Below are 27900 nucleotides of genomic sequence, written 5' to 3'. Positions count from 1 at the left end.
TCAGATCCATGTCTGGAATGCCCCACAGCTGAGTGACTTGGGCAAAGATTTCCGGATGGAGTTCCCACTCCCCCGGATGCAATGTCTGACGACTCAGAAAATCCGCTTCCCAATTTTCCACTCCTGGGATGTGGATAGCAGACAGGTGGCAGGAGTGAGACTCCGCCCATAGAATGATTTTGGTCACTTCTTCCATCGCCAGGGAACTCCTTGTTCCCCCCTGATGGTTGATGTACGCAACAGTTGTCATGTTGTCTGATTGAAACCGTATGAACTTGGCCCTCGCTAGCTGAGGCCAAGCCTTGAGAGCATTGAATATCGCTCTCAGTTCCAGAATATTTATCGGTAGAAGAGATTCTTCCCGAGACCAAAGACCCTGAGCTTTCAGGGAACCCCAGACCGCGCCCCAGCCCATCAGACTGGCGTCGGTCGTGACAATGACCCACTCTGGTCTGCGGAATGTCATCCCTCGTGACAGGTTGTCCAGGGACAGCCACCAACGGAGTGAGTCTCTGGTCCTCTGATTTACTTGCATCTTCGGAGACAAGTCTGTATAGTCCCCATTCCACTGACTGAGCATGCACAGTTGTAATGGTCTTAGATGAATGCGTGCAAAAGGAACTATGTCCATTGCCGCTACCATCAACCCGATCACTTCCATGCACTGAGCTATGGAAGGAAGAGGAACGGAATGGAGTATCCGACAAGAGTCTAGAAGTTTTGTTTTTCTGGCCTCTGTCAGAAAAATCCTCATTTCTAAGGAGTCTATTATTGTTCCCAAGAAGGGAACCCTTGTTGACGGAGATAGAGAACTCTTTTCCACGTTCACTTTCCATCCGTGAGATCTGAGAAAGGCCAGGACAATGTCCGTGTGAGCCTTTGCTTGAGGAAGGGACGACGCTTGAATCAGAATGTCGTCCAAGTAAGGTACTACAGCAATGCCCCTTGGTCTTAGCACAGCTAGAAGGGACCCTAGTACCTTTGTGAAAATCCTTGGAGCAGTGGCTAATCCGAAAGGAAGCGCCACGAACTGGTAATGTTTGTCCAGGAATGCGAACCTCAGGAACCGATGATGTTCCTTGTGGATAGGAATATGTAGATACGCATCCTTTAAATCCACCGTGGTCATGAATTGACCTTCCTGGATGGAAGGAAGAATAGTTCGAATGGTTTCCATCTTGAACGATGGAACCTTGAGAAACTTGTTTAAGATCTTGAGATCTAAGATTGGTCTGAACGTTCCCTCTTTTTTGGGAACTATAAACAGATTGGAGTAGAACCCCATCCCTTGTTCTCTTAATGGAACGGGATGAATCACTCCCATTTTTAACAGGTCTTCTACACAATGTAAGAATGCCTGTCTTTTTATGTGGTCTGAAGACAACTGAGACCTGTGGAACCTCCCCCTTGGGGGAAGTCCCTTGAATTCCAGAAGATAACCTTGGGAGACTATTTCTAGCGCCCAAGGATCCAGAACATCTCTTGCCCAAGCCTGAGCGAAGAGAGAGAGTCTGCCCCCCACCAGATCCGGTCCCGGATCGGGGGCCAACATTTCATGCTGTCTTGGTAGCAGTGGCAGGTTTCTTGGCCTGCTTTCCCTTGTTCCAGCCTTGCATTGGTCTCCAAGCTGGCTTGGCTTGAGAAGTATTACCCTCTTGCTTAGAGGACGTAGCACTTTGGGCTGGTCCGTTTCTACGAAAGGGACGAAAATTAGGTTTATTTTTTGCCTTGAAAGGCCGATCCTGAGGAAGGGCGTGGCCCTTACCCCCAGTGATATCCGAGATAATCTCTTTCAAGTCAGGGCCAAACAGCGTTTTCCCCTTGAAAGGAATGTTAAGTAGCTTGTTTTTGGAAGACGCATCAGCCGACCAAGATTTCAACCAAAGCGCTCTGCGCGCCACAATAGCAAACCCAGAATTCTTAGCCGCTAACCTAGCCAATTGCAAAGTGGCGTCTAGGGTGAAAGAATTAGCCAATTTGAGAGCATTGATTCTGTCCATAATCTCCTCATAAGGAGGAGAATCACTGTCGACCGCCTTTATCAGCTCATCGAACCAGAAACATGCGGCTGTAGCGACAGGGACAATGCATGAAATTGGTTGTAGAAGGTAACCCTGCTGAACAAACATCTTTTTAAGCAAACCTTCTAATTTTTTATCCATAGGATCTTTGAAAGCACAACTATCCTCTATGGGTATAGTGGTGCGTTTGCTTAAAGTGGAAACCGCTCCCTCGACCTTGGGGACTGTCTGCCATAAGTCCTTTCTGGGGTCGACCATAGGAAACAATTTTTTAAATATGGGGGGAGGGACGAAAGGAATACCAGGCCTTTCCCATTCTTTATTAACAATGTCCGCCACCCGCTTGGGTATAGGAAAAGCTTCTGGGAGCCCCGGCACCTCTAGGAACTTGTCCATTTTACATAGTTTCTCTGGGATGACCAACTTGTCACAATCATCCAGAGTGGATAATACCTCCTTAAGCAAAATGCGGAGATGTTCCAACTTAAATTTAAATGCAATCACATCAGGTTCAGCTTGTTGAGAAATGTTCCCTGAATCAGTAATTTCTCCCTCAGACAAAACCTCCCTGGCCCCATCAGACTGAGTTAGGGGCCCTTCAGAAATATTAATATCAGCGTCGTCATGCTCTTCAGTATCTAAAACAGAGCAGTCGCGCTTACGCTGATAAGTGTTCATTTTGGCTAAAATGTTTTTGACAGAATTATCCATTACAGCCGTTAATTGTTGCATAGTAAGGAGTATTGGCGCGCTAGATGTACTAGGGGCCTCCTGAGTGGGCAAGACTCGTGTAGACGAAGGAGGGAATGATGCAGTACCATGCTTACTCCCCTCACTTGAGGAATCATCTTGGGCATCATTGTCATTGTCACATAAATCGCATTTATTTAAATGAATAGGAATTCTGGCTTCCCCACATTCAGAACACAGTCTATCTGGTAGTTCAGACATGTTAAACAGGCATAAACTTGATAACAAGTACAAAAAACGTTTTAAAATTAAACCGTTACTGTCACTTTAAATTTTAAACTGAACACACTTTATTACTGCAAATGCGAAAAAACATGAAGGAATTGTTCAAAATTTACCAAATTTTCACCACAGTGTCTTAAAGCCTTAAAAGTATTGCACACCAAATTTGGAAGCTTTAACCCTTAAAATAACGGAACCGGAGCCGTTTTGAACTTTAACCCCTTTACAGTCCCTGGTATCTGCTTTGCTGAGACCCAACCAAGCCCCAAGGGGAATACGATACCAAATGACGCCTTCAGAAAGTCTTTTCTAAGTATCAGAGCTCCTCTCACATGCGACTGCATGCCATGCCTCTCAAAAACAAGTGCGCAACACCGGCGCGAAAATGAGACTCTGCCTATGCTTTGGGAAAGCCCCTAAAGAATAAGGTGTCTAAAACAGTGCCTGCCGATATTATTATATCAAAATACCCAGATAAAATGATTCCTCAAGGCTAAATATGTGTTAATAATCAATCGATTTAGCCCAAAAAAAGTCTACAGTCTTAATAAGCCCTTTTTGAAGCCCTTATTTACAATCGTAATAAACATGGCTTACCGGATCCCAGAGGGAAAATGACAGCTTCCAGCATTACATCGTCTTGTTAGAATGTGTCATACCTCAAGCAGCAAGAGACTGCTCACTGTTCCCCCAACTGAAGTTAATTGCTCTCAACAGTCCTGTGTGGAACAGCCATGGATTTTAGTGACGGTTGCTAAAATCATTTTCCTCATACAAACAGAAATCTTCATCTCTTTTCTGTTTCTGAGTAAATAGTACATACCAGCACTATTTCAAAATAACAAACTCTTGATTGAATAATAAAAACTACAGTTAAACACTAAAAAACTCTAAGCCATCTCCGTGGAGATGTTGCCTGTACAACGGCAAAGAGAATGACTGGGGTAGGCGGAGCCTAGGAGGGATCATGTGACCAGCTTTGCTGGGCTCTTTGCCATTTCCTGTTGGGGAAGAGAATATCCCACAAGTAAGGATGACGCCGTGGACCGGACACACCTATGTTGGAGAAAACGTTTTAAAATAAAACCGTTACTGTCACTTTAAATTTCAAACTGAAAACACTTTATTACTGAATATGTGAAAAAGTATGAAGGAATTGTTCAAAATTCACCAAAATTTCACCACAGTGTCTTAAAGCATTAAAAGTATTGCACACCAAATTTCAGAGCTTTAACCCTTAAATTAACGGAACCGGAGCCGTTTTTACATTTAACCCCTATACAGTCCCAGAATGAGGCTCTGTCTATAACTAGAAAGGCCCCCATCTGAAAAAGGTGTCCAACACAGTGCCTGCCGTTTTTCTAAACGTTCCCCAAGATTATAATACCAATAATTAGTTAGAATCTGCATAATATGCCTAGTAAAGCAATTGTTTTAGCCCAGAAAAATGTCTACCAGTTTTTAAGCCCTTTTTGAAGCCCTTTATTCTTTTATGTTTAACTAAGAAAATGGCTTACTGGTCCCCATGAGGGGAAATGACAGCCTTCCAGCATTACATGGTCTTGTTAGAAATATGGCTAGTCATACCTTAAGCAGAAAAGACTGCTAACTGTTTCCCCCAACTGAAGTTACTTCATCTCAACAGTCCTGTGTGGAAACAGCAATTGATTTCAGTTACTGTCTGCTAAAATCATCTTCCTCTTACAAACAGAAATCTTCATCATTTTCTGTTTCAGAGTAAATAGTACATACCAGCACTATTTTAAAATAACAAACACTTGATAGAAGAATAAAACTCTTAACCATCTCCGTGGAGATGTTGCCTGTGCAACGGCAAAGAGAATGACTGGGGTGGGCGGAGCCTAGGAGGGATCATGTGACCAGCTTTGCTGGGACTCTTTGCCATTTCCTGTTGGGGAAGAGAATATCCCACAAGTAAGGATGAAGCCGTGGACCGGACACACCAATGTTGGAGAAATAAGGAGAAAAATAGAAATAACTTTTAAAATTGTCAAAAAATTTGAAGTTCAGACAAAGCGCTATTGCATTGTCTTGTTATCTTGCAATTGTTGATAATGCAAATCTACTGTGTTTCCTTTAATATATTTTTTACCTTTGTGATTACCTTGTGTCTAAGCCTCTGCAGACTGCCCCTTATTTCACTTATTTTGATAGGCATGCAGTTTCGCCAATTAATGTAGACTCTTAAATAACTCGACGGGAGTGAGCACAGAAGTTATCTATATGACACACATGAACTAGCAGCACCTAACTGTCAAAATGAACTGAGAAATGAGGAATTTCAACAGCTTAGAAATTAGCATATGAGCCTACCTAGGTTTTGCTTTCTACAAAGAATACCAAGAGAGCAAAGCAAATTTGATGATAAAACAATTTATGTAGGAACTTACCTGATAAATTAATTTCTTTCATAGTGGTAAGAGTCTGAGCTAGTGACTTATGGGATATACATTCCTACCAGGAGGGGCAAAGTTTCCCAAACCTCAAAATGCCTATAAATACACCTCCCACCACACTCATAGCCAAGTAGTGAGGTGTAAAAAGGAGTAAAAAAAAAGTGTACAAAAATAGGAACTAGAAAAAAATATTGGGCTTTTATACAAAAAAATAACCACCACAAAAAAGGGTGTGTCTCATGGACTCTTACCACTATGAAAGAAATGAATTTATCAGGTAAGTTCTTACATAAATTATGTTTTCTTTCATGTAAGTCGCAAGAGTCCATGAGCTAGTGACGTATGGGATAAAATACCCAAGATGTGGAAGTCAACAGAAGAGAGTCACTAGAGAGGGAGGGATAAAATAACAGCTATTTCCGCTGAGAAATTTAAATCCAAACAATAATTAAGTTTATCTTATAAACTTCAAAAAAAACTTAAATCATAAGCAGTAGAATCAAAATGAGACAGCTACCTGAAGAACTTTTCTACCAAAGAGTGCTTCAAAAGAAGCAAATACATCAAATTTAGTAAATGTATGCAAAGAAAGCCAAGTTGCTGCTTTGCAAGTCTGATCAACCGAAGCTTCATTCTTTAAAACCCAAGAAGAAACGACTGATTTAGTAGAATGAACTGTAATTCTCTGAGGCGGAGACTGCCCCGCCTCCAAATAAGCTTTGTGAATCAAAAAGCTTCAATCAAGATGCCAAAGAAATAGCACAGGCTTACTGACCTTTCCTGGAACCAGAGAAAACAACAAAGACAAGAAGTCTTTCTGAAATCCAAAGAATGTAAAGCTCTTTCCAGAGAATTCTTAGGATTAAGACACAAAGAAGGAACAACAATTTCCCTACCAATGTTGATAGAATTCACAACTTTAGGAAGAAATTTGAATTAAGTCCGCAAAACAGCTTTATTTTGATGGAAAATCAGATAAGGAGGCTCACAAGAGAGTTGATAACTCAGAAACTCTTCTAGCAGAAGAGATAGCCAAAAGAAACAACACTTTCCAAGAAAGTAGTTTAATATCCAAAGAATGCATAGGCTCAAAAGGAGGAGCCTGCAAAATCCTTAAAACAAAATTAAGACTCCAAGGAGGAGACATTAATTTAATAACAGGTTTGATACAAACAAAAGCCTGAACAAAACAGTGAATATCAGAAAGTTTAGCAATCTTTCTATGAAATTAAACGTTAAGAGCAGAGATGTGTCTCTTCAAAGTACTTGCAGACAAAACCTTATCCAAACCATCCTGAAGAAATTATAAAATTCTAGGAATTCTAAAAATACCAAGAGAATGTATGAAAAGAACATGAAATATAGGTTTTCCAAACCCGATAATAAATCTTTCTTGAAACAGATTTACTAGCCTGTAACATAGTGTTAACCACTGAGTCAGAGACACCTCTATGACTAAGCACTAAGCGTTCAAATTCCATACCTTCAAATTTAACAATTTGAGATCCTGATGGAAAAACGGCCCTTAAGACAGAAAGTCTGGCCTTAGAGGAAGTGGCCAAGGCTGGCAACTGGACATTCGGACAAGATCCACATATTAAAACCTGTGAGGCCATGCTGGTGCTACCAGAAACACATGAGACTGTTCCATTATGATCTTGGAGATCACCCTTGAAGAACCAGAGGCGGAAAAATGTAAGCAGATTGAAAAAAAACATGAAACTGCTAACGTATCCACCATCTCCGCCTGAGGACCCCTGAACCTGGAAAGGTATCTGGGAAATTTCTTGTTTAGATGAGAGGCCATCAGAACTATTTCTGGAAGGCCCCACATCTGTACAATCTGAAAAAACAAAATTTATGCTTACCTGATACATTTCTTTCTCTTGTGGTGTATCCAGTCCACGGGTTCATCCATTACTTGTGGGATATTCTCCTTCCCAACAAGAAGTTGCAAGAGGACACCCACAGCAGAGCTGTCTATATAGCTCCTCCCCTAACTGCCACCCCCAGTCATTCGACCGAAGACAAGCAAGAAAAAAGGAGAAACTATAGGGGGCAGTGGTGACTGTTGTTTAAAAATAAAAAACACCTGCCTTAAAGTGACAGGGCGGGCCGTGGCCTGGATACACCACAAGAGAAAGAAATTTATCAGGTAAGCATAAATTTTGTTTTCTCTTGTAAGGTGTATCCAGTCCACGGGTTCATCCATTACTTGTGGGATACCAATACCAAAGCTTTAGGACACGGATGAAGGGAGGTACAAGGCAGGAACTTAAACGGAAGGCACCACTGCCTGCAAGACCTTTCTCCCAAAAATAGCCTCCGAGGAAGCAAAAGTATCAAATTTGTGGAATTTAGAAAAAGTATGAAGCGAAGACCAAGTCGCCGCCTTACAAATCTTTTCAACAGAGGCCTCATTTTTAAAAGCCCATGTGGAAGCTACCGCTCTAGTGGAATGAGCTGTAATTCTTTCAGGAGGCTGCTGGCCAGCAGTCTCATAAGCTAAATGGATTATGCTTCTCAGCCAAAAAGAAAGAGAAGATGCCGAAGCCTTTTGGCCTCTCCTCTGTCCAGAGTAGACAACAAACAATGCAGATGTTTGACGAAAATCCTTAGTAGCTTGTAAATAAAACTTTAAAGCACGAACCACGTCAAGATTGTGTAAAAGACGTTCCTTCTTTGAAGAAGGATTAGGACACAGTGACGGAACAACAATTTCCTGATTGATATTCTTATTAGATACCACCTTAGGAAGAAACCCAGGTTTGGTACGCAAAACTACCTTATCTGCATGGAAGATCAGATAAGGGGAATCACACTGTAAGGCAGATAACTCAAACTCTTCGAGCCGAAGAGATAGCTACCAAAAACAGAACTTTCCAAGATAAAAGCTTGATATCTATGGAATGCAGAGGTTCAAACGGAACCCCTTGAAGAACTTTAAGAACTAAATTTAAACTCCATGGCGGAGCAACAGGTTTAAACACAGGCTTGATTCTAACTAAAGCCTGACAAAACGCCTGAACGTCTGGAACATCTGCCAGACACTTGTGCAGAAGAATAGACAGAGCAGAAATCTGTCCCTTTAAGGAACTAGCTGACAATCCCTTCTCCAATCCTTCTTGGAGAAAGGATAATATCCTAGGAATCCTGACCTTACTCCATGAGTAACCCTTGGATTCACACCAATGAAGATATTTACACCATATCTTATGATAGATTTTCCTGGTGACAGGCTTTCGAGCCTGAATTAAGGTATCAATGACCGACTCGGAGAAACCACGTTTTGATAAAATCAAGCGTTCAATCTCTAAGCAGTCAGCCGCAGAGAAATTAGATTTGGATGTTTGAATGGACCTTAGAGTAGAAGGTCCTGCCTCAGCGGCAGAGTCCATGGTGGAAAGGATGACATGTCCACCAGATCTGCATACAAAGTCCTGCGTGGCCATGCAGGTGCTATCAAAATCACCGAAGCTCTCTCCAGCTTGATCTTGGCAATCAGACGAGGGAGGAGAGGAAATGGTGGGAACATAAGCCAGGCTGAAGGACCAGGGCACTGCTAGAGCATCTATCAGTGCTGCCTGGGGATCCCTTGACCTGGACCCATAACAAGGAAGCTTGGCGTTCTGACGAGACGCCATCAGATCCAGTTCTGGTTTGCCCCATAGTTGAATCAGCTGGGCAAATACCTCCGGATGGAGCTCCGACTCCCCCGGATGAAAAGTCACCACATATCTCTTATACTTCCTATCTTGTCGAGAGTTGCAAGAGAATGACTGGGGGTGGCAGTTAGGGGAGGAGCTATATAGACAGCTCTGCTGTGGGTGTTCTCTTGCAACTTCCTGTTGGGAAGGAGAATATCCCACAAGTAATGGATGAACCCGTGGACTGGATACACCTTACAAGAGAAAAACACATCTGGATGGAGAGACCACTCCCCTGGATGTAAAGTCTGGCGGCTGTGATAATCTGCCTCCCAATTGTCTATACCTGGGATATGAATCACAGAAATTAGACAGGAGTTGAATTCCACCCAAAAAAGTATTTGAGATACTTCTTTTCATCGCTAAAGGACTGCGAGTCCCTCCCTGATGATTGACATATGCCACAGTTGTGATATTGTCTGTCTGAAAACTAATGAAACATATATATTTATCAATACACTTATTGACTGTTTCTTAATATATACAGCATTTCAATTATTAAACTAGATGTATATTAGACACTTCACATAGAGGGTGAAGTGTCTAGTATACATCTAGACACTACACGCGTTGGAGGCCGTCATTGATGAGTCAGGTAGTCACGAGGTCCAGAGGTCACGGAGTTCAGTTATCGGACTGTTTGCTACACGATACCATCACCATTCCTTATAGGGTCTGTATACACTGAAAATTAGACGGATACTTGCCTGTGATACTGGTGGTCGTGGTATTCTGAGGAAAAAGGTACTGAGGTGATTGTAACACATTCATGTTGGTTGTTGCAAAGTCTCGCTGCACCTGCTGTTTTTTGACCCTGTACATACAAGGCAATGTATATTTACCTGTGAGTCTTGCAGTGTTCAAACACGGTAATTCTTGTTAAAACATACACAGATGAAAAAAACGCTACCAGCGATACAGATGAATATATAAGGCGATACAGAACAATCTTATAGAGTGTATGGGTGATAAATGATCGTGTTTCTACATTGTGCTTTACAATAATATATGACCTACTTTAACAAGGACTTCCTATACATCCATCTAGTGACTGGTTGTTGACAAAGGACATTCCCTATATAAAATTTGAGTTCTATATATACTCTTAAAGGGATACAAACCTGAGGATTACAGATACTTAATACATGGGAACAAGACAAGTTTAAACAATTTTTCTTTTGTGACATCCCTATGTGATCCTTATGGACATTACTTTGTTTTCTATAATTGTGGATCATTAATTTAACCCCTTTTTTTCATCAATTTTTTCCCTAGGGACGCCTAGGGTGTTTTCTCTTTCTCTCTTTTTTCTTTTTTTGGTGAGCATGGTCTGTGTGAATGGAGAGTATGTAGGGCTAATATTTCCCTTTTGAACTATATGACAAATAAACAAGTTTTTTTCATTATAAGAGTGCGGAGAACCTGTTTATATCTAGTTTGCCTGGGATTAAAATATCAAGCGTATTATCTAGAGCTGCAGAAGCTCTATCACGTGAGTAGAACGACTCATCCGGATTGAAATCAATGTCATCTCATACAGAATAACACAAAGGTCCTGTTTTACTTTTCTCTTTGAGTTAACATCCAACATATCATCTTTATTTCAGATTTCAAACACCTGAATATATGGGACTTTGATCATCTTTATTTTGGTTTGGTTCAGACTTATATTGTCAGGTTCTGTTTACAGTTTATTTTAACCACTTTATTGTGATATTTTTTATTATTAAATATCAAATCTTGCTCTATTTTTATTTTTTTAAACATAGAATTGTGTGTGACACCATTTCATACATATAGTTAATTAACTGATATCATACCTTTTGTGATTCTCCTTTGGTTCTGTGGTGCAATGCTCCGGAAGTGGATTTAAAAAATTCACAAAGTCATTTTCAGCAATGAAGGCTTCAGTCTCAGCATCTGAATGATCTGAAGCTCTGAACTGTTCCTTCATCTTTTGAGTGCACTCAGAATCCTCATCCTCCAGCTGAGCTTTAGAGTCGGGAGATACTCCTCCTTGATTTAAGTTTTTTGATTTTATGTCCTTTAACAGTTTTCCAGTCACGCCTCCTTCCCTAAAACCTCTGGCAAAAGGGTTGCAGTCAATTTTTAGCTGTGTAATTTGAACATTTTGATATGCGGTTACAGCAATGAACTCTGTCTGGGGAAAGGTGAATGTATGGACATCAGGCCCATTTAGCTGGATTACCTCAGTGGTCTTGCTTGTGGGTATTATATGAAGCCGAGGAAGGTAACGATGCATAGAATGCAAGATTATGTGCCCTTCTTGGTCCAAAACATTATTTGTCAGTTTCAATTTGTAGAAAGAAACTGGCTGATGCATCCAAAATTGACCAGTTGAGGGTGATTCGGGGTGTATAAAAACTCTTCCAAGAACATGAGGTTCTGAAACACCACCTGGTTCCCAAGATTGCCCATTCCACTTATAACGATTGTTATCCATTGGGGTTATATCCATAACCAGAATATATTTTTGAAAGGGGCACAGCCCAGATAACGAATATCGGCAGTAAGGAAACATCCTTCTACCTTGTTTTGTTAAAATCATTTCTGTGGTACAACGATAAAATTCATTCCACATGTTATTGTTGTCAAGGGTGACAGTAATTTGTCCTGAAGTACATTCAGCTGAAAGGAAAGCCTTAAATGTTGATTTGTCAGATGCTGGTGATACAACAGCAGCAACAGAGGATACATCTCTATTGGCTACAACAATTCCTTCTTCTGTATTACCATTCCCTTTTGATTGCTGCAGGATGACAAAGTAAGCAGGAGTAGCTCCTGGAACAGGAACATTGTTACTCTTGCTGCCTTCTTGACCTGATGACAGAGTGTCAACTTTCTCCATTATGGTCCAAGCAAGGAATGCAGAAGCTTCAAACACATAGATGCTAGGATATCCTCCTCTGAGCAGTCATAATCCTAAAATAAATTAAAAAAAAAATAAATAAACTGACTGATAAAGGAAAAATATATTTTTTTGGTTTTATAAAAATATAATAAAATAAATGTGAATATATTTTTTGTATCACAATCAGTGAAGAGCCTTTCTAAGAAATGAATGTGTGTGTAACTCAGAGAGTGTTATAAAACAGACCAAATCACATGAGACAAAAAGCTGCACAGTGCATGCTCTTGTGGCCTTTAGCAATATACTGCACCCTAAAATGTGTTCTCTTACTCTACAAGAAAGTGATCCCTAACGCAATCATCAGACTAAAAAGACCTCACCAAAAACACTAGGATTTCCCAGTGGAACAAAGAAAGGGGACTTTCAGTCATGAAGTATAAAATACTGAAAGTTCCTTTATTAGTTTGAAGCATTCGCTGCACTGAGCTCTTCAGGCAGCCCCAGGCACAACGCTATTTTGCTGTGAGGTGACATTTCCATCTCTTAGGCAATAGTATGACTGAAAGTCCCTTAAATTTGTTCCACTGATAAATCCTAGCGTTTCACAAGCGCTAGGATTTACCATCAGTTTAACAAGCCCAAATGTAAGTCAAGAATCCTCATAGTAATACTCCTTAGGAACATATAAGAACATGGAAAATTATAGATTTATAGATCCTGTATGAAAGAGACAGAAACTTAATTAAATTAACTTCAACCAAGACATAGGAGCCCTTTATGGATTAAAGACAAACTCTTAAAAAAATATGAATCATGAGTAATTCTTAATGCCATAGCTTCCTGGCTAACTGTATTGTCAAGACCGGATACACAATTACCTAAAGAAACCAGCTATATTTGCACATCAAGTTGTCAGCCTTTCCAAGGAAGAGTGCTATAGAAAGGAAATAACAGGGGGGGAATGGTGGGGTCGACTGTTATGTTATGGAGCTATATGAAGAGAGAAAATAGGTCAATCTTACACAGTAATTATCCCCAACATTAAAATAGTTAACCTCATCCCCTTTCCTACATAGTGTTCGGAGTTACTATAGTAGCAATAAAAGTAATACAGCTGCATGGAGGGGAGGCACCATGTACAGATAAAACCCATATAATCCTTAGAAAGGAGGACTTAACTACGAACTATATGAGCTAATATCACACAAAAAGTTTTTTACGCTTCTGTTTATACAAAAATGTAAAAATGAAACAAGAAAAAAAAATATTAAAAAACATAATTTATGCTTACCTGATAAATTCCTTTCTTCTGTAGTGTGATCAGTCCACGGGTCATCATTACTTCTGGGATATTAACTGCTCCCCCACAGGAAGTGCAAGAGGATTCACCCAGCAGAGCCGCACACAGCTCCTCCCCTCTACGTCACTCCCAGTCATTCGACCAAGGACCAACGAGAAAGGAAAAGCCAAGGGTGAAGTGGTGACTGGAGTATAAATTAAAAAATATTTACCTGCCTTAAAAACAGGGCGGGCCGTGGACTGATCACACTACAGAAGAAAGGAATTTATCAGGTAAGCATAAATTATGTTTTCTTCTGTTAAGTGTGATCAGTCCACGGGTCATCATTACTTCTGGGATACCAATACCAAAGCAAAAGTACACGGATGACGGGAGGGATAGGCAGACTCTTTATACAGAAGGAACCACTGCCTGAAGAACCTTTCTCCCAAAAATAGCCTCCGATGAAGCAAAGGTGTCAAATTTGTAAAATTTGGAAAAAGTATGAAGCGAAGACCAAGTTGCAGCCTTGCAAATCTGTTCAACAGAGGCCTCATTCTTGAAGGCCCAAGTGGAAGCCACAGCTCTAGTAGAATGAGCTGTAATTCTTTCAGGGGGCTGCTGTCCAGCAGTCTCATAAGCTAAACGAATTATGCTACGAAGCCAAAAAGAAAGAGAGGTAGCGGAAGCTTTTTGACCTCTCCTCTGCCCAGAGTAAATGACAAACAGAGAAGACGTTTGTCGGAATTCCTTAGTTGCCTGCAAGTAAAATTTTAGAGCCCGGACTACATCCAGGTTGTGCAGTAGACGTTCCTTCTTTGAAGAAGGATTTGGGCATAAAGAAGGAACAACAATCTCTTGATTGATATTCCTGTTAGTAACTACCTTAGGTAAGAACCCAGGTTTAGTACGCAGGACTACCTTATCCGAATGAAAAATCAAATAAGGAGAATCACAATGTAAGGCTGATAATTCAGAGACTCTTCGAGCCGAGGAAATAGCCATTAAAAATAGAACTTTCCAAGATAACAACTTTATATCAATGGAATGAAGGGGTTCAAACGGAACGCCCTGTAAAACATTAAGAACAAGGTTTAAACTCCATGGTGGAGCAACAGTTTTAAACACAGGCTTAATCCTGGCCAAAGCCTGACAAAAAGCCTGGACGTCAGGAACTTCTGACAGACGTTTGTGTAACAGAATGGACAGAGCTGAGATCTGTCCCTTTAATGAACTAGCAGATAAACCCTTTTCTAAACCTTCTTGTAGAAAAGACAATATCCTAGGAATCCTAACCTTACTCCAAGAGTAACCTTTGGATTCACACCAATGTAGGTATTTACGCCATATCTTATGGTAAATCTTTCTGGTAACAGGTTTCCTAGTCTGTATTAAGGTACTAATAACTGACTCAGAAAACCCACGTCTTGATAAAATTAAGCGTTCAATTTCCAAGCAGTCAACTTCAGAGAAGTTAGATTTTGATGTTTGAAGGGACCCTGTATCAGAAGGTCCTGTTTCAGAGGTAGAGACCAAGGCGGACAGGATGACATGTCCACCAGGTCTGCATACCAAGTCCTGCGTGGCCACGCAGGTGCTATTAGAATCACTGATGCTCTCTCTTGTTTGATTCTGGCTATCAATCGAGGAAGCAACGGGAAGGGTGGAAACACGTAAGCCATCCTGAAGTCCCAAGGTGCTGTCAGAGCATCTATCAGGACTGCTCCTGGATCCCTGGATCTGGACCCGTAACGAGGAAGCTTGGCGTTCTGTCGAGACGCCATGAGATCTATCTCTGGTTTGCCCCAACGTCGAAGTATTTGGGCAAAGACCTCCGGATGAAGTTCCCACTCCCCCGGATGAAAAGCCTGACGACTTAAGAAATCCGCCTCCCAGTTCTCCACTCCCGGGATGTGGATTGCTGACAGGTGGCAAGAGTGAGACTCTGCCCAGCGAATTATCTTTGATACTTCCATCATAGCTAGGGAGCTTCTTGTCCCTCCCTGATGGTTGATGTAAGCTACAGTCGTGATGTTGTCCGACTGAAACCTGATGAACCCCCGAGTTGTCAACTGGGGCCAAGCCAGGAGGGCATTGAGAACTGCTCTCAATTCCAGAATGTTTATTGGCAGGAGACTCTCCTTCTGACTCCATAGTCCCTGAGCCTTCAGGGAATTCCAGACGGCACCCCAACCTAGAAGGCTGGCGTCTGTTGTTACAATTGTCCAGTCTGGTCTGCTGAATGGCATCCCCCTGGACAGGTGTGGCCGAGAAAGCCACCATAGAAGAGAATTTCTGGTCTCTTGATCCAGATTCAGAGAAGGGGATAAGTCTGAGTAATCCCCATTCCACTGACCTAGCATGCACAGTTGCAGTGGTCTGAGGTGTAAGCGTGCAAAGGGTACCATGTCCATTGCCGCTACCATTAAGCCGATTACCTCCATACATTGAGCCACTGACGGGTGTTGAATGGAATGAAGAGTGCGGCAAGCACTTTGAAGTCTTGATAGCCTGTCCTCTGTCAGGTAAATCTTCATTTCTACAGAATCTATAAGAGTCCCCAGGAAGGGAACTCTTGTGAGTGGAACGAGTGAACTTTTCTTTTCGTTCACCTTCCATCCATGTGACCTTAGAAATGCCAGCACTAACTCTGTATGAGATTTGGCAGTTTGAAAGCTTGAAGCTTGTATCAGAATGTCGTCTAGGTATGGAGCTACCGAGATTCCCCGCGGTCTTAGTACCGCCAGAAGAGCACCCAGAACCTTTGTGAAGATTCTTGGCGCTGTAGCCAATCCGAATGGAAGAGCCACAAACTGGTAATGCCTGTCTAGGAAGGCAAACCTTAGGTACCGGTAATGATCTTTGTGAATCGGTATGTGCAGGTAAGCATCTTTTAAATCTACAGTGGTCATGTACTGACCCTCTTGGATCATAGGTAAAATTGTCCAAATAGTCTCCATCTTGAACGATGGAACTCTTAGGAATTTGTTTAGGATCTTTAAGTCCAGGATTGGTCTGAAAGTTCCCTCTTTTTTGGGAACCACAAACAGATTTGAGTAAAACCCCTGTCCCTGTTCCGATCGTGGAACTGGATGGATTACTCCCATTAACAAGAGCTCTTGTACGCAGCGTAGAAAAGCCTCTTTCTTTGTCTGGATTGTTGACAATCTTGACAGATGAAATCTCTCTCTTGGAGGAGAGTATTTGAAGTCCAGAAGGTATCCCTGAGATATTATCTCTAGCGCCCAGGGATCCTGAACATCTCTTGCCCAAGCCTGGGCGAAGAGAGAAAGTCTGCCCCCCACTAGATCCGATCCCGGATCGGGGGCCCTCAATTCATGCTGTTTTAGGGGCAGCAGCAGGTTTCCTAGTCTGCTTGCCCTTGTTCCAGGACTGGTTAGGTTTCCAGCCTTGTCTGTAGCGAGCAACAGCTCCTTCCTGTTTTGGTGCAGAGGAAGTTGATGCTGCTCCTGCTTTGAAATTACGAAAGGAACGAAAACTAGACTGTCTAGTCTTGGCTTTGTCCTGAGGCAGGGCATGGCCTTTACCTCCTGTAATGTCAGCGATAATCTCTTTCAACCCGGGCCCGAATAAGGTCTGCCCTTTGAAAGGTATATTAAGCAATTTAGACTTAGAAGTAACATCAGCTGACCAGGATTTTAGCCACAGCGCCCTGCGTGCCTGAATGGCGAATCCTGAATTCTTCGCCGTAAGTTTAGTAAGATGTACTACGGCCTCCGAAATGAATGAATTAGCTAGTTTAAGGACTCTAAGCCTGTCCGTAATGTCGTCCAGAGTAGCTGAACCAATGTTCTCTTCCAGAGACTCAATCCAGAATGCCGCTGCAGCCGTGATCGGCGCAATGCATGCAAGGGGTTGCAATATAAAACCTTGTTGAACAAACATTTTCTTAAGGTAACCCTCTAACTTTTTATCCATTGGATCTGAAAAAGCACAGCTATCCTCCACCGGGATAGTGGTACGCTTAGCTAAAGTAGAAACTGCTCCCTCCACCTTAGGGACCGTTTGCCATAAGTCCCTTGTGGTGGCGTCTATTGGAAACATTTTTCTAAATATCGGAGGGGGTGAGAACGGCACACCGGGTCTATCCCACTCCTTAGTAACAATTTCAGTAAGTCTCTTAGGTATAGGAAAAACCTCAGTACTCGTCGGTACCGCAAAATATTTATCCAACCTACACATTTTCTCTGGTATTGCAACTGTGTTACAATCATTCAGAGCCGCTAACACCTCCCCTAGTAATACACGGAGGTTTTCCAGTTTAAATTTAAAATTTGAAATATCTGAATCCAGTCTGTTTGGATCAGAACCGTCACCCACAGAATGAAGTTCTCCGTCCTCATGTTCTGCCACCTGTGACGCAGTGTCTGACATGGCCCTAATATTATCAGCGCACTCTGTTCTCACCCCAGAATGATCACGCTTACCTTTTAGTTCTGGTAATTTAGCCAAAACTTCAGTCATAACAGTAGCCATATCCTGTAATGTGATTTGTAATGGCCGCCCAGCTGTACTCGGCGCTACAATATCACGCACCTCCCTCTGAGCGGGAGATGTAGGTACTGACACGTGAGGCGAGTTAGTCGGCATAACTCTCCCCTCGTTGTTTGGTGAAATTTGTTCAATTTGTACAGATTGATTTTTATTTAAAGTAGCATCAATACAGTTAGTACATAAATTTCTATTGGGCTCCACTTTGGCATTGCAACAAATGACACAGGTATCATCTTCTGAATCAGACATGTTTAACACACTAGCAAATAAACTTGCAACTTGGAAATACAATTCAAATAGAATAATATTAAAACGTACTGTGCCTTTAAGAAGCACAGAAGATCTATGACAGTTAAAAATTAATAAATTGAAACAGTTATAGCCTCAATCCTTGTAAACAACACAACTTTAGCAAAGGTTTAATCCCATTAGCAAAGATAACAATTTCTGAAAGCAGGAAACAAATTACAGAATAAAAGTTTTTATTTCAGTCAAACTATAATTCTCACAGCTCTGCTGAGAGAAATTACCTCCCTCAAAATAAGTTTTGAAGACCCCTGAGCTCTGTAGAGATGAACCAGATCATGCAGGGAATACAATGAGTTGCTGACTGAAATATTTGATGCATAGTAAAAGCGCCCCTCCCCCACACACACAGCAGTGAGGGAGAACAGAAACTGACAGAAAAAACAGATTTAAGCAACTGCCAAGTGGAAAAATGGTGCCCAAACATTTATTCACTCAGTACCTCAGCAAATGAAAACGATTTTACATTCCAGCAAAAACGTTAAACATAATCTCTAGTTATTAAACAGCTTTATGTCTTTCTTACAGTGTAATTCTAGTGAAGTACCATTCTCCCAGAATACTGAAGTGTAAAGTATACATACATGACATTATATCGGTATGGCAGGATTTTCTCATCAATTCCATTGTCAGAAAATAAAAACTGCTACATACCTCTATGCAGATTCATCTGCCCGCTGTCCCCTGATCTGAAGTTTACCTCACTCCTCAGATGGCCGAGAACAGCAATATGATCTTAACTACTCCGGCTAAAATCATAGCAAAACTCTGGTAGATTCTTCCTCAAACTCTGCCAGAGAGGTAATAACACACTCCGGTGCTATTTTAAAATAACAAACTTTTGATTGAAGATATAAAACTAAGTATAATCACCATAGTCCTCTCACACGACCTATCTAGTTGCTGGGTGCAAGAGAATGACTGGGAGTGACGTAGAGGGGAGGAGCTGTGTGCGGCTCTGCTGGGTGAATCCTCTTGCACTTCCTGTGGGGGAGCAGTTAATATCCCAGAAGTAATGATGACCCGTGGACTGATCACACTTAACAGAAGAAATGTATATGTTATGGGTAAAGTCAGATATTGGGTCATCCTAGGATTACATGGGTAAAACGGACATTACCCAAGCAGCTGTGGGTAAAGCCCGATGTAAGATCATAAATCCCCTCAGAGTGCATGCGCTTCATTGAGTCACCGCATCAAGATTTAACATATATACGATGCACTATTCCCCCCATCTTCACTATGTTTTTAGCCTCCGTCTGGGGGGTTCAAGGGGGTTCACTTGGGGTGGATGCCAGAGGATCAGCATTGCGCCCCCCTTCCAAGAGGTTTACATATTTGCTATACTAATAGCATTGGAGTGGTTCAGCAGGAAAAAAATATATATACAGGTGGCCCTCGTTTTACAACGGTTCAATTTACACCGTTTCAGAATAACAACCTTTTTTATCAGTCATGTGACTGTTAATGTAAAGCATTGAGAAGCAGTGCATTTATTAAAATATCCAGTAGGTCGAGCTGTCCGCTTGTGTTGCAGCAAAGCCAAGCAAGCTGAAATTAATCCGTTTAACCAGACCTGAACTATCGAGCAGATTTCAAAGGAACAAGATCTTCCTGTCTATAAATCAGTCCAGATTGGAATGCATAGAAAAAACTGTTTGCAGAAAAATGCAAGTGAAGTCTGTGTTGTGTGATTATTTTATTAGGTTTATAATGCTGATTAGCATTTAAAGTCTTAATTTCAAAGCTTTAAAAATAATGTATTAGGTTTTACTTATGACAATTTTGAGAGAGGCCTGGAACCTATCTCCCTCACTTCCCATTGACTTACATTATAAACTGGGTTTCAATTTACAACAGTTTCGATTTACAACCATTCCTTCTGGAACCTAACCCCGGCGTAAACTGAGGGCTACCTGTACATGTATTCTTCCTGCAGTCTCATCAGCTTCTACAGCAGAACTCTGGAAAATCTTTACAAGGAGAATTAGGTTAGATAGTAGAGTTGTAGGGCCAACTTGCCAGGTTCTCTAACCTCGCTGACTCTGCCCGCAATACATCCAATCCCACCCATGGAATAACCGCAACTGCGTCTATGGGTCTCCCTGAAGAAGTATAAGAGGATAAGAGACACAGATGTCAGCCTCCACCTCACAAGAGTCAACCCTGACTAAACAAAACGGTATATTTAAAAAAAAGGTATGAGCGTGCAAGTTCCCAGACAGGGAACCTGTCCACCTGCAACCACCACCAACGACGCAGCATCAGCTGACAAAATTAAAAAAGTCCAAATTATACTTATATGAGTCAGATAGAGCATGCATTTTCAATAGACTTTCCAATTTATTTCCATGGGTTAACACTGCAATAAAGTAACAAGTACACACCAGAGCTGAAAATGTAACTTTTCACACACTGCTCTGAAACAATCTCAACCAGGATCAAATTTCACAGAGCAGTGTGTGGGAAGTTACATTTTCAGAGTGTGCGCGTGTGTAAAAGATTGCTACTTTACAGTCATGGTAACAAGGTGCACAGTAAAATTAGGAAACAGCACAGCAGTATTACTAGAGCAAATGCAGGCAGCGCTGTCTGATGCCAGCTAACTTTGTCTCTGTTCTGATTTTAGCAAACTTCAATATCTCAGATCAGCTGCTTCCATTACAAAGTTTAGAGAAAGCACCAGACAGTCATGTCAGCCACTGACTCCCTGGCTCTAGGTAGCTAGTTAGGGAGTGGAGGAAAACCCCTAGCTCTGCTAGAATATTACATATGTATTCATATGCACTGAAAACACCAATATTTTTCCCAGTTTTAGGAGCTTTTTTTACAAAATGTGTAATTAAAGTATACTGCAAAGTTCACTAACATGTAATCCTTGGATTTAACAAGTACACTTTTGTTTTTTACTACACTGTCACTTCAAGTAATGCCAGTTAGCAACATTTGGCAGCAGTGGATTGCGGGAGTTGTAATCCCAGAAAATGTTCTGTATGGTGTTGTAGTCTGGAAGACAGCACCTGCGGCATTTAGTGGAGTGTGTTGGAAGGGAGTATGAAATACACCTACTCACCAGTACTATGCAAATGCCACGTATCTGCAGCTATTTGCATACCCATTTATACTTTACATAGCAGAATTTAACGCATGAAACAGTGTCATGCCCTTCAGTTTGGTTTATACAGGGAGTGGACTAGTAATTTTCTCTCTGACAAGTCATTTTTACACAGACATGCATTGATATAATTAAAGGGACACATAATACAAATTTTTCATTGAGCACATAAATGCCACAATAAAAAATGCTTAGAGTATTATTTGTATGATAACGGTTATAGAAAAAGCAGATACAATGAATAGCGACATTAACAAGAAATTAGTGTTTATGCAAAAACTGCGACCTGGGTATAGATGTCAACTCTTTTCCTAGCATTAAAGCAAAAACCATTTAGTTTGTGACATGTAAACCAATTTAAAAACAAAGCAATAGTTTAAAAACAAAAATATTATGCAACAATGTTCCTTCATACTGATGCAATTTTATTAGTAGGTAGTAAATCAAGTTTACTAACAGTTTTTAAAATATATAGTAGCAGAGGTGAACGGCACTCACGGATAGGTCAGCTACCTGGTGCTCTCACTAGGGAGAAACAAACAGTAAAGCAGGTATGAATCCCACGGACGGACTCCGTGTTGCAGCCAGGATCCAAATAAAGCAGGCACACAGGTTTTTTCATAAACACTACGGTTTATTGGCAATGTTATTTACCAAACGTTTTGGCTCAAACACGAGCTTTTGTCAATGGTGTACAAAACCAAATGTTACATTGGACACAGTTGCCCCTCGAGGCCTGAATGTTAACATAGACTTTGGCTGTTGGTATAAACACAAATGAGTTGTGAACTATCGGCAGTCATCAAGGACTTAAGCTCTACCTACTCCTCAAACATGATGCAATGTATACCTATTTTGAATATATAGGGGGCTTTAGATTGTTATTCGCCCTCACTAGCTACCTCCCCACATGCCTTGATACCATGAGTATAGAGGGCTGTGTTACTAGTTATACTTTGGGTTCCGGTAGCGTTATTTATCTTACAACCTATATATAAGGTTTGTTTCTATGTTGCATATAGATAGATACCTTTTCCATTATTGTATGTTTATGTAGGGGATTTTGGATCACTTTTTGATCGACTGTTAAATTGTTTCCTGTCAGTCTTACCCGTCTGCGCACCCACATCACACCAATGTTTATGCGTTGTCTCCATGGTTACGCATGCTTCCTTGGTTTCGCCTAGGACAGCGGCAACGTGATGACGTCATGTCACACCTACTTTGAGCCTGGTAAAAAGGTTTGTGTGAGTGGGTGTGCCGCGGATACACACTCTGATTGGTTTATCACTGGGGCTGGGTGGGTATTTAAGGTGTGGTTCTGTTTAAGTCTTAACCTTTGGTTTTGTACACCATTGACAAAGGCTCGTGTTTGAGCCGAAACGTTTGGTAAACAACATTGCCAATAAACCGGAGTGTTTATGAAAAAACCTGTGTGCCTGCAACACAGAGTCCGTCCGTGGGATTCATACCTGCTTTACTATATATATATATATATATATATATATATATATATATATATATATATATATATATATATATATATATATATATATATATATATATATATATATATATATATATATATATATATATATATATATATATATATATACATACATACACACAGATTGTGATTGGCTCACCCATGTGTTTGATTAGAAATCAGTAGTGCATTGCTGTTCCTTCAACAAATGATACCAAGAGAATTAAACTGATTAGATAATAGAAGTACATTAGAAAGTTGTTTAAAATTGTATTCTCTATCTGAATCATGAAAGAAAAATTTTGGGTTTCATGTCCCTTTAACTAGAGCAGAGGTTAAATATTCAGTTCACCCATCAGCTGATCAGTTCACCTGTGCTCTAGTTAAGATATAATAAATATGTGGCCTGTTAAGGGTCCTGAGGACTGGAGTTGGGAAACACCGGTTTAGGGGGTCCGGTGCTAGCTGCGTTACATAGTTATGTTCATTACATTTTTAGTCATGTGCATAAGAAGCTTTAACTCTTCCTTGGCCCCCTCAAGTTGGTCAAAAGCAGAAATGTAAAGCTTAGGTGAAGGTCCATTTTAGGTTCAGCACCCTGGATAGTGCTGGCTTATTGGTGGCTACATTTAGCCACCAATAAGTAAGCATAGCCCAGGTTCTGAACCAAAAAAAGCAGCTTTAAATTCCAGCTTTTTTAAAAAAGATAGCAAGAGAATGAAGAAAATTTGATAATAGGAGTAAATTAGAAAGTTGCTTAAAATTGCACGCGCTCTCAATCATTAAAGAAAAAATTTGGGTTTAGTATCCCTTTAAGCGTTTACAATGCCTTTCATTAATGAAAGTGTCCATCTTTTACTTTATGATTACAGCTATTGTTACTATAAACATAAAAGTTTACCATCATTTTAACCTGTGAAATCTTTAGGAGGAGTGGGGAGTAAAGTACATAAACATTTCCTCTGGTGAAGTATTCTCAATTAATTGCAGATTAGTGATCTAGATAATAAAGCAGATTCAGTGTTATGATCTAGTTCCTGTTTTCCTGCAAGTATTCTTTTCCATTGATAAGTTGGGGGGGGGGGCTTATCTTCTCATATGTTCTAGTAGATGTAACTGGAAACATCCCCAAATCCCATTAATAAAAATAATGCTATTAATAAATACAGTTTGTAGCAAACTTTGCCTCATCCATGGTTTCTTTAAATTGTACTGATAGAAATTCGTATTTGGTCAGACATCTAAGTAAGCAACAACAAAAAACACATCCAACAGTAACTGAGCAAAACCATACACGCATTAAGGGTACCCCACCTTAACGCCCTAATCAAACTGCCATAAAGCCATCCGATAAAGCCCCACCTGCTGTGTATACATAACTATTACTAACCCCACCTTGTGATGTAAACTAGAGTAGTACTTCCATTCTAACAGACAAACCCAGCCCGTTGATTACTCGAGGTATTCAATACCCCGCCTCCATTGCTAAGGCACGTCATTTAAAGCCATGAACAGTGTACCCACACTTACACGTCGCAGCTACTTTCCGCGGGATTTTTCCTCGTGCACACAGGGCTAGTGACCAGTTATGTGTCACGCGAGTAAAACACGTGCAATATTTTAATTCTGGTATCAAAGCCGCATTCCTTGTGCGGCCCAGTGCGCGCGAGTCGTCGTGCGGCGCATGCGAATGAGTAAAGTGATGTCAGGCACAGTTGTAGCTGCCAGCAGGGAGAAGGCGAAGCTCGTGTCACGTGTCGGGAACATGCGCAGGGAGGGGGGACAGAGCATAACGATGCTGCTGCCCCCTGCCGCGTCCCATTAACCACCTAAACCAGTAAAATCTGAAGCTCATAAAAATCTAATGGCGAGTTAGTTGATAAGTCAACGTTACTTTTACTGTACAGAGTTGTGCGAAGCCGTATATAAGGTTACACTGGTATAAAACAAGCGACATTCAGCAACTTTCTCAGTTTATTTCTTCAGTCTCCTATGTTGCTGGTCATTACACGGTTTCATCAAATGCAATGTACTACAAATAGTATGTGTTCACGATAATCTTTGGATTTTACAAATAGCTACTTTACCTTATTTGAAATAGTTGTTTTTCATGTTTAAACCCCCATCTATACTACAAAATTAAAATACTGCTGTGATTGTTACAGTATAAGTATGTGACCATTAAACATCAAAATAAATCTTCCAGTGGGCATTGAGATAGCAGCACTTTTAAAGGGACACTAAACCCAAAATCTTTCTTTCATGATTCAGATAGAGAATAGAAATTTAAACAACATTACAATTTACTTCCATTATTTGTTTTGCTTCATTTTTTAAATATCCTTATTTGAAGAAAAAGCAATGTACATGGTGAGCCAATCACATGATGCTTCTATGTGCAGCAACCAATCAGCAGCTAGTGAGCATATCTAGATATGCTTTTCATCAAATACTATCAAGAGAATAAAACAAATTAGATAATATAAGTAAATTAGAAAGATGTTTAAAATTGCATTCTCTTTCTAAATCATAAAAGAAAAAATGTGGGTGGCATGTCCCTTTAAGGGGTGTTCCTAAATTAGCTTTAAAAGGGACATTATACACTCATTTTTTCTTTGCATAAATGTTTTGTAGATGATCTATTTATATAGCCCATGAAGTTTTTTTTAAAAAAAAATGTTTAGTTTTGCTTATTTTTAAATAACATTGCTCAGATTTTCAGACTTTTAAACCAAGCCCCAAAGTTTTATGTGAGTACTGATGTATACCTTCTCCAGCTTGCTCCTGTTTGTGTAAAGGGTCTTTTCATATGCAAAAGAAGGGGGAGGGGGGAAAAGAGTCTTATTTCCCACTTGCAGTGTGCTTTTCAACAAAGCTAAACTGAAAGCTTCTAAGTAAGTTTTTAAACAGTTTTATACTGGATTTTTATATTGGTATCTGTGCATCTTATTCCTTATAGTAGTGTATATTACATGCAGTTATATGAAAATGAGTGTATACTGTCCCTTTAAATGCAATAAATTCTTAAAGGAACTTTAAAGGACTATTAAACCCCACATTTTTCTTTCATGATTCAGACAGAGAATACAACTTTCAACAACATTCCAATTTACTTCTATTATCTAATTTGCTTCTTTCTTTAGATATCCATTGTTGAAGAAATAGCAATGCACACGGGTCAGCCAATCACATGAGGCATTTATGTGCAGTTACCAATCAGCAGCTACTGAGCCTATCTAGATATGCTTTTCAGGAAAGAATATCAAGAGAATTAAGCAAATTAGATAACAGAAGTAAATTAGAAAGTTGTTTACAATTGTATTCTCTATCTGAATCATGAAAGGTTTTTTTGGGGTTTAATGTCCCTTTAAAGTCAAAATTAAACTTTAATGATTTGCTTCGTTCTCTTGGTATCTTTTATTTAAGTAAAACTAGGTAGGCTCATAAGAGCTCATGAATGTGCACTGTACTCTATGGCAGAAGTGTTTTGCAACATTGTATAACAAAGCTACAAATAATAACATACCAAGAGAACAAAGCAAATTTGATAACAGAAGTAAATTGGAAAGTTGTTTAACCCTTTGAGTGCTAAGCACTTTCCCACCTGGGTGCTAAGGTCTTCTTAAAGGGTTTTTTATTTAATATTTTTAAAAAATATTTTTTTTACTTTTTTTTATTTATTTCAGATCCCCAAGACTTACACCATTGAAAAGGTTAGGCGATTACCTTTCCAACGGTGGGTCTTGGGGGTCTGTAGCTGCTTAGATGCCTGAGATACAGGCTTCTAAGCAGCATGCCCCCTGCTCCAATATTTAACATTGTTAATGTTAAATAAAGTTGCGCGGTGACGTCACCACGCAAAACGGAAGCCCCGGCGATGCCTTTCATTATGCAGCACCGATCGCCGGGGTAGGAGCGGGTGGGAGCCCCCAGATCTCCCTCAAGTTGGGAGAGTGCTAGTGACGGCTCTGAGCCGTCATTAGCACCAGAGTGGGAAACTCTGCGACGGCTCAGAGCCGTCATTAGCACTCAAGGGGTTAAAATTGCATGCTCTATCCGAATCATGGATTTTTAATTTTTACTTTATTGTCCCTTTAAAGTGAAAGTCAAGCCTAGCATTTTTGAAACGTTAGGATTGACTATTGAAACAAATAAAGGGGACTTTCATTCATGAAGTATAACTTACTTCATGCAGAAAGCTCCTTTGTTTCAAACGTTAGCCGCTCTGAGCTGCTAAGGAAGCCCATGGCAAAACGCTGTTTTGATAGAGAGGTGATATTTTCACCTCTTAGCCAATAGCCATGCGGTAAATCCGGCTTGGCACCCTTGGGAGCCGGATTTCCCGGATGCTATTTGCTAAGAGGTGAAAACGTCACCTCTTAGCAAAATAAATTTGTGTTGTGCCCTGCCTGGGAAGCTTAGAACGGCGATCACTTGAAACAAATAAATGAGCTTTCTGCATGAAATGTGTTATACTTCATGAATGAAAGGCCCCTTTATTTGTTTCAATTGTCTATCCTAGCGTTTCAGAAACGCTAAGATTGACTCACTTTAAGCACAGCTTAGCTGAGTACACCGTTTCTTTCAGGATTCAGGTTTTGCTTCTATTTAGAGACTAAACACCAATTATTTGCTAGTATACTCTCACCCTCATTATACGGTTTCACCAAATGCAATGTACTACAAATAGTATGTGTTCACAATAATCTTTGGAGTTTACAAATAGCTACTTAAAAAATATGAACAAAATCTACTTTAATATTTGCATTTAATACGTTACTTTTTTGTTCATGTGAAAAAAAGTGGCAAGATTTTTGATGCATGTTGAAATAATTGCCTAACCATGGGAAAATCCGCATTAGCATTTGTGGCTGTGGAAGTCTGGTTGTACCGCAACTAGCAGTGCAGGCAGTTTATTGGGATACTTTCATGAGAAGAGTGAGGGGTGCAATCTGTACTAACAAGTCCACCCAGTTCCTCGGACTGGAATTCTGATATCATAAGCTGTGAGAAGTGACGCCACCCTCTAAAACAGTGATGAATACAGATATATATGACAATCATTATCAGCAGTGATTTTACTGATGCTCCATGTATGAGACATTGTGTATGATGTGTGTGACTGAAAGTCCTTGTGTAAATCTGTAGTAGGTATCTGTATATGTTCCAAATCAGCAAAGAGGCTAAAGTGAGAGTTTAAAAAAAAATAA

General features: G+C 40.5%; 1 protein-coding gene across 1 annotated transcript in view; it reads right to left on the bottom strand.

Annotated features, from left to right (window-relative positions):
• MGA (MAX dimerization protein MGA) overlaps positions 1–27900 on the bottom strand; it is a 1137718-nt gene that overhangs the window by 1091325 nt on the left and 18493 nt on the right. The window contains exon 2 of the mRNA XM_053697822.1: positions 10938–12060. Coding sequence (XP_053553797.1) covers positions 10938–11986 — 1049 coding nt within the window. The 5' untranslated portion in view covers positions 11987–12060. The remainder of the gene's footprint in view (positions 1–10937; positions 12061–27900) is intronic.

The sequence above is a fragment of the Bombina bombina genome, chromosome 1 (assembly GCF_027579735.1).
Source record: "Bombina bombina isolate aBomBom1 chromosome 1, aBomBom1.pri, whole genome shotgun sequence".
Classification (NCBI taxonomy): domain Eukaryota; kingdom Metazoa; phylum Chordata; class Amphibia; order Anura; family Bombinatoridae; genus Bombina; species Bombina bombina.
This window is presented reverse-complemented; position numbering and strand designations above follow the sequence as displayed.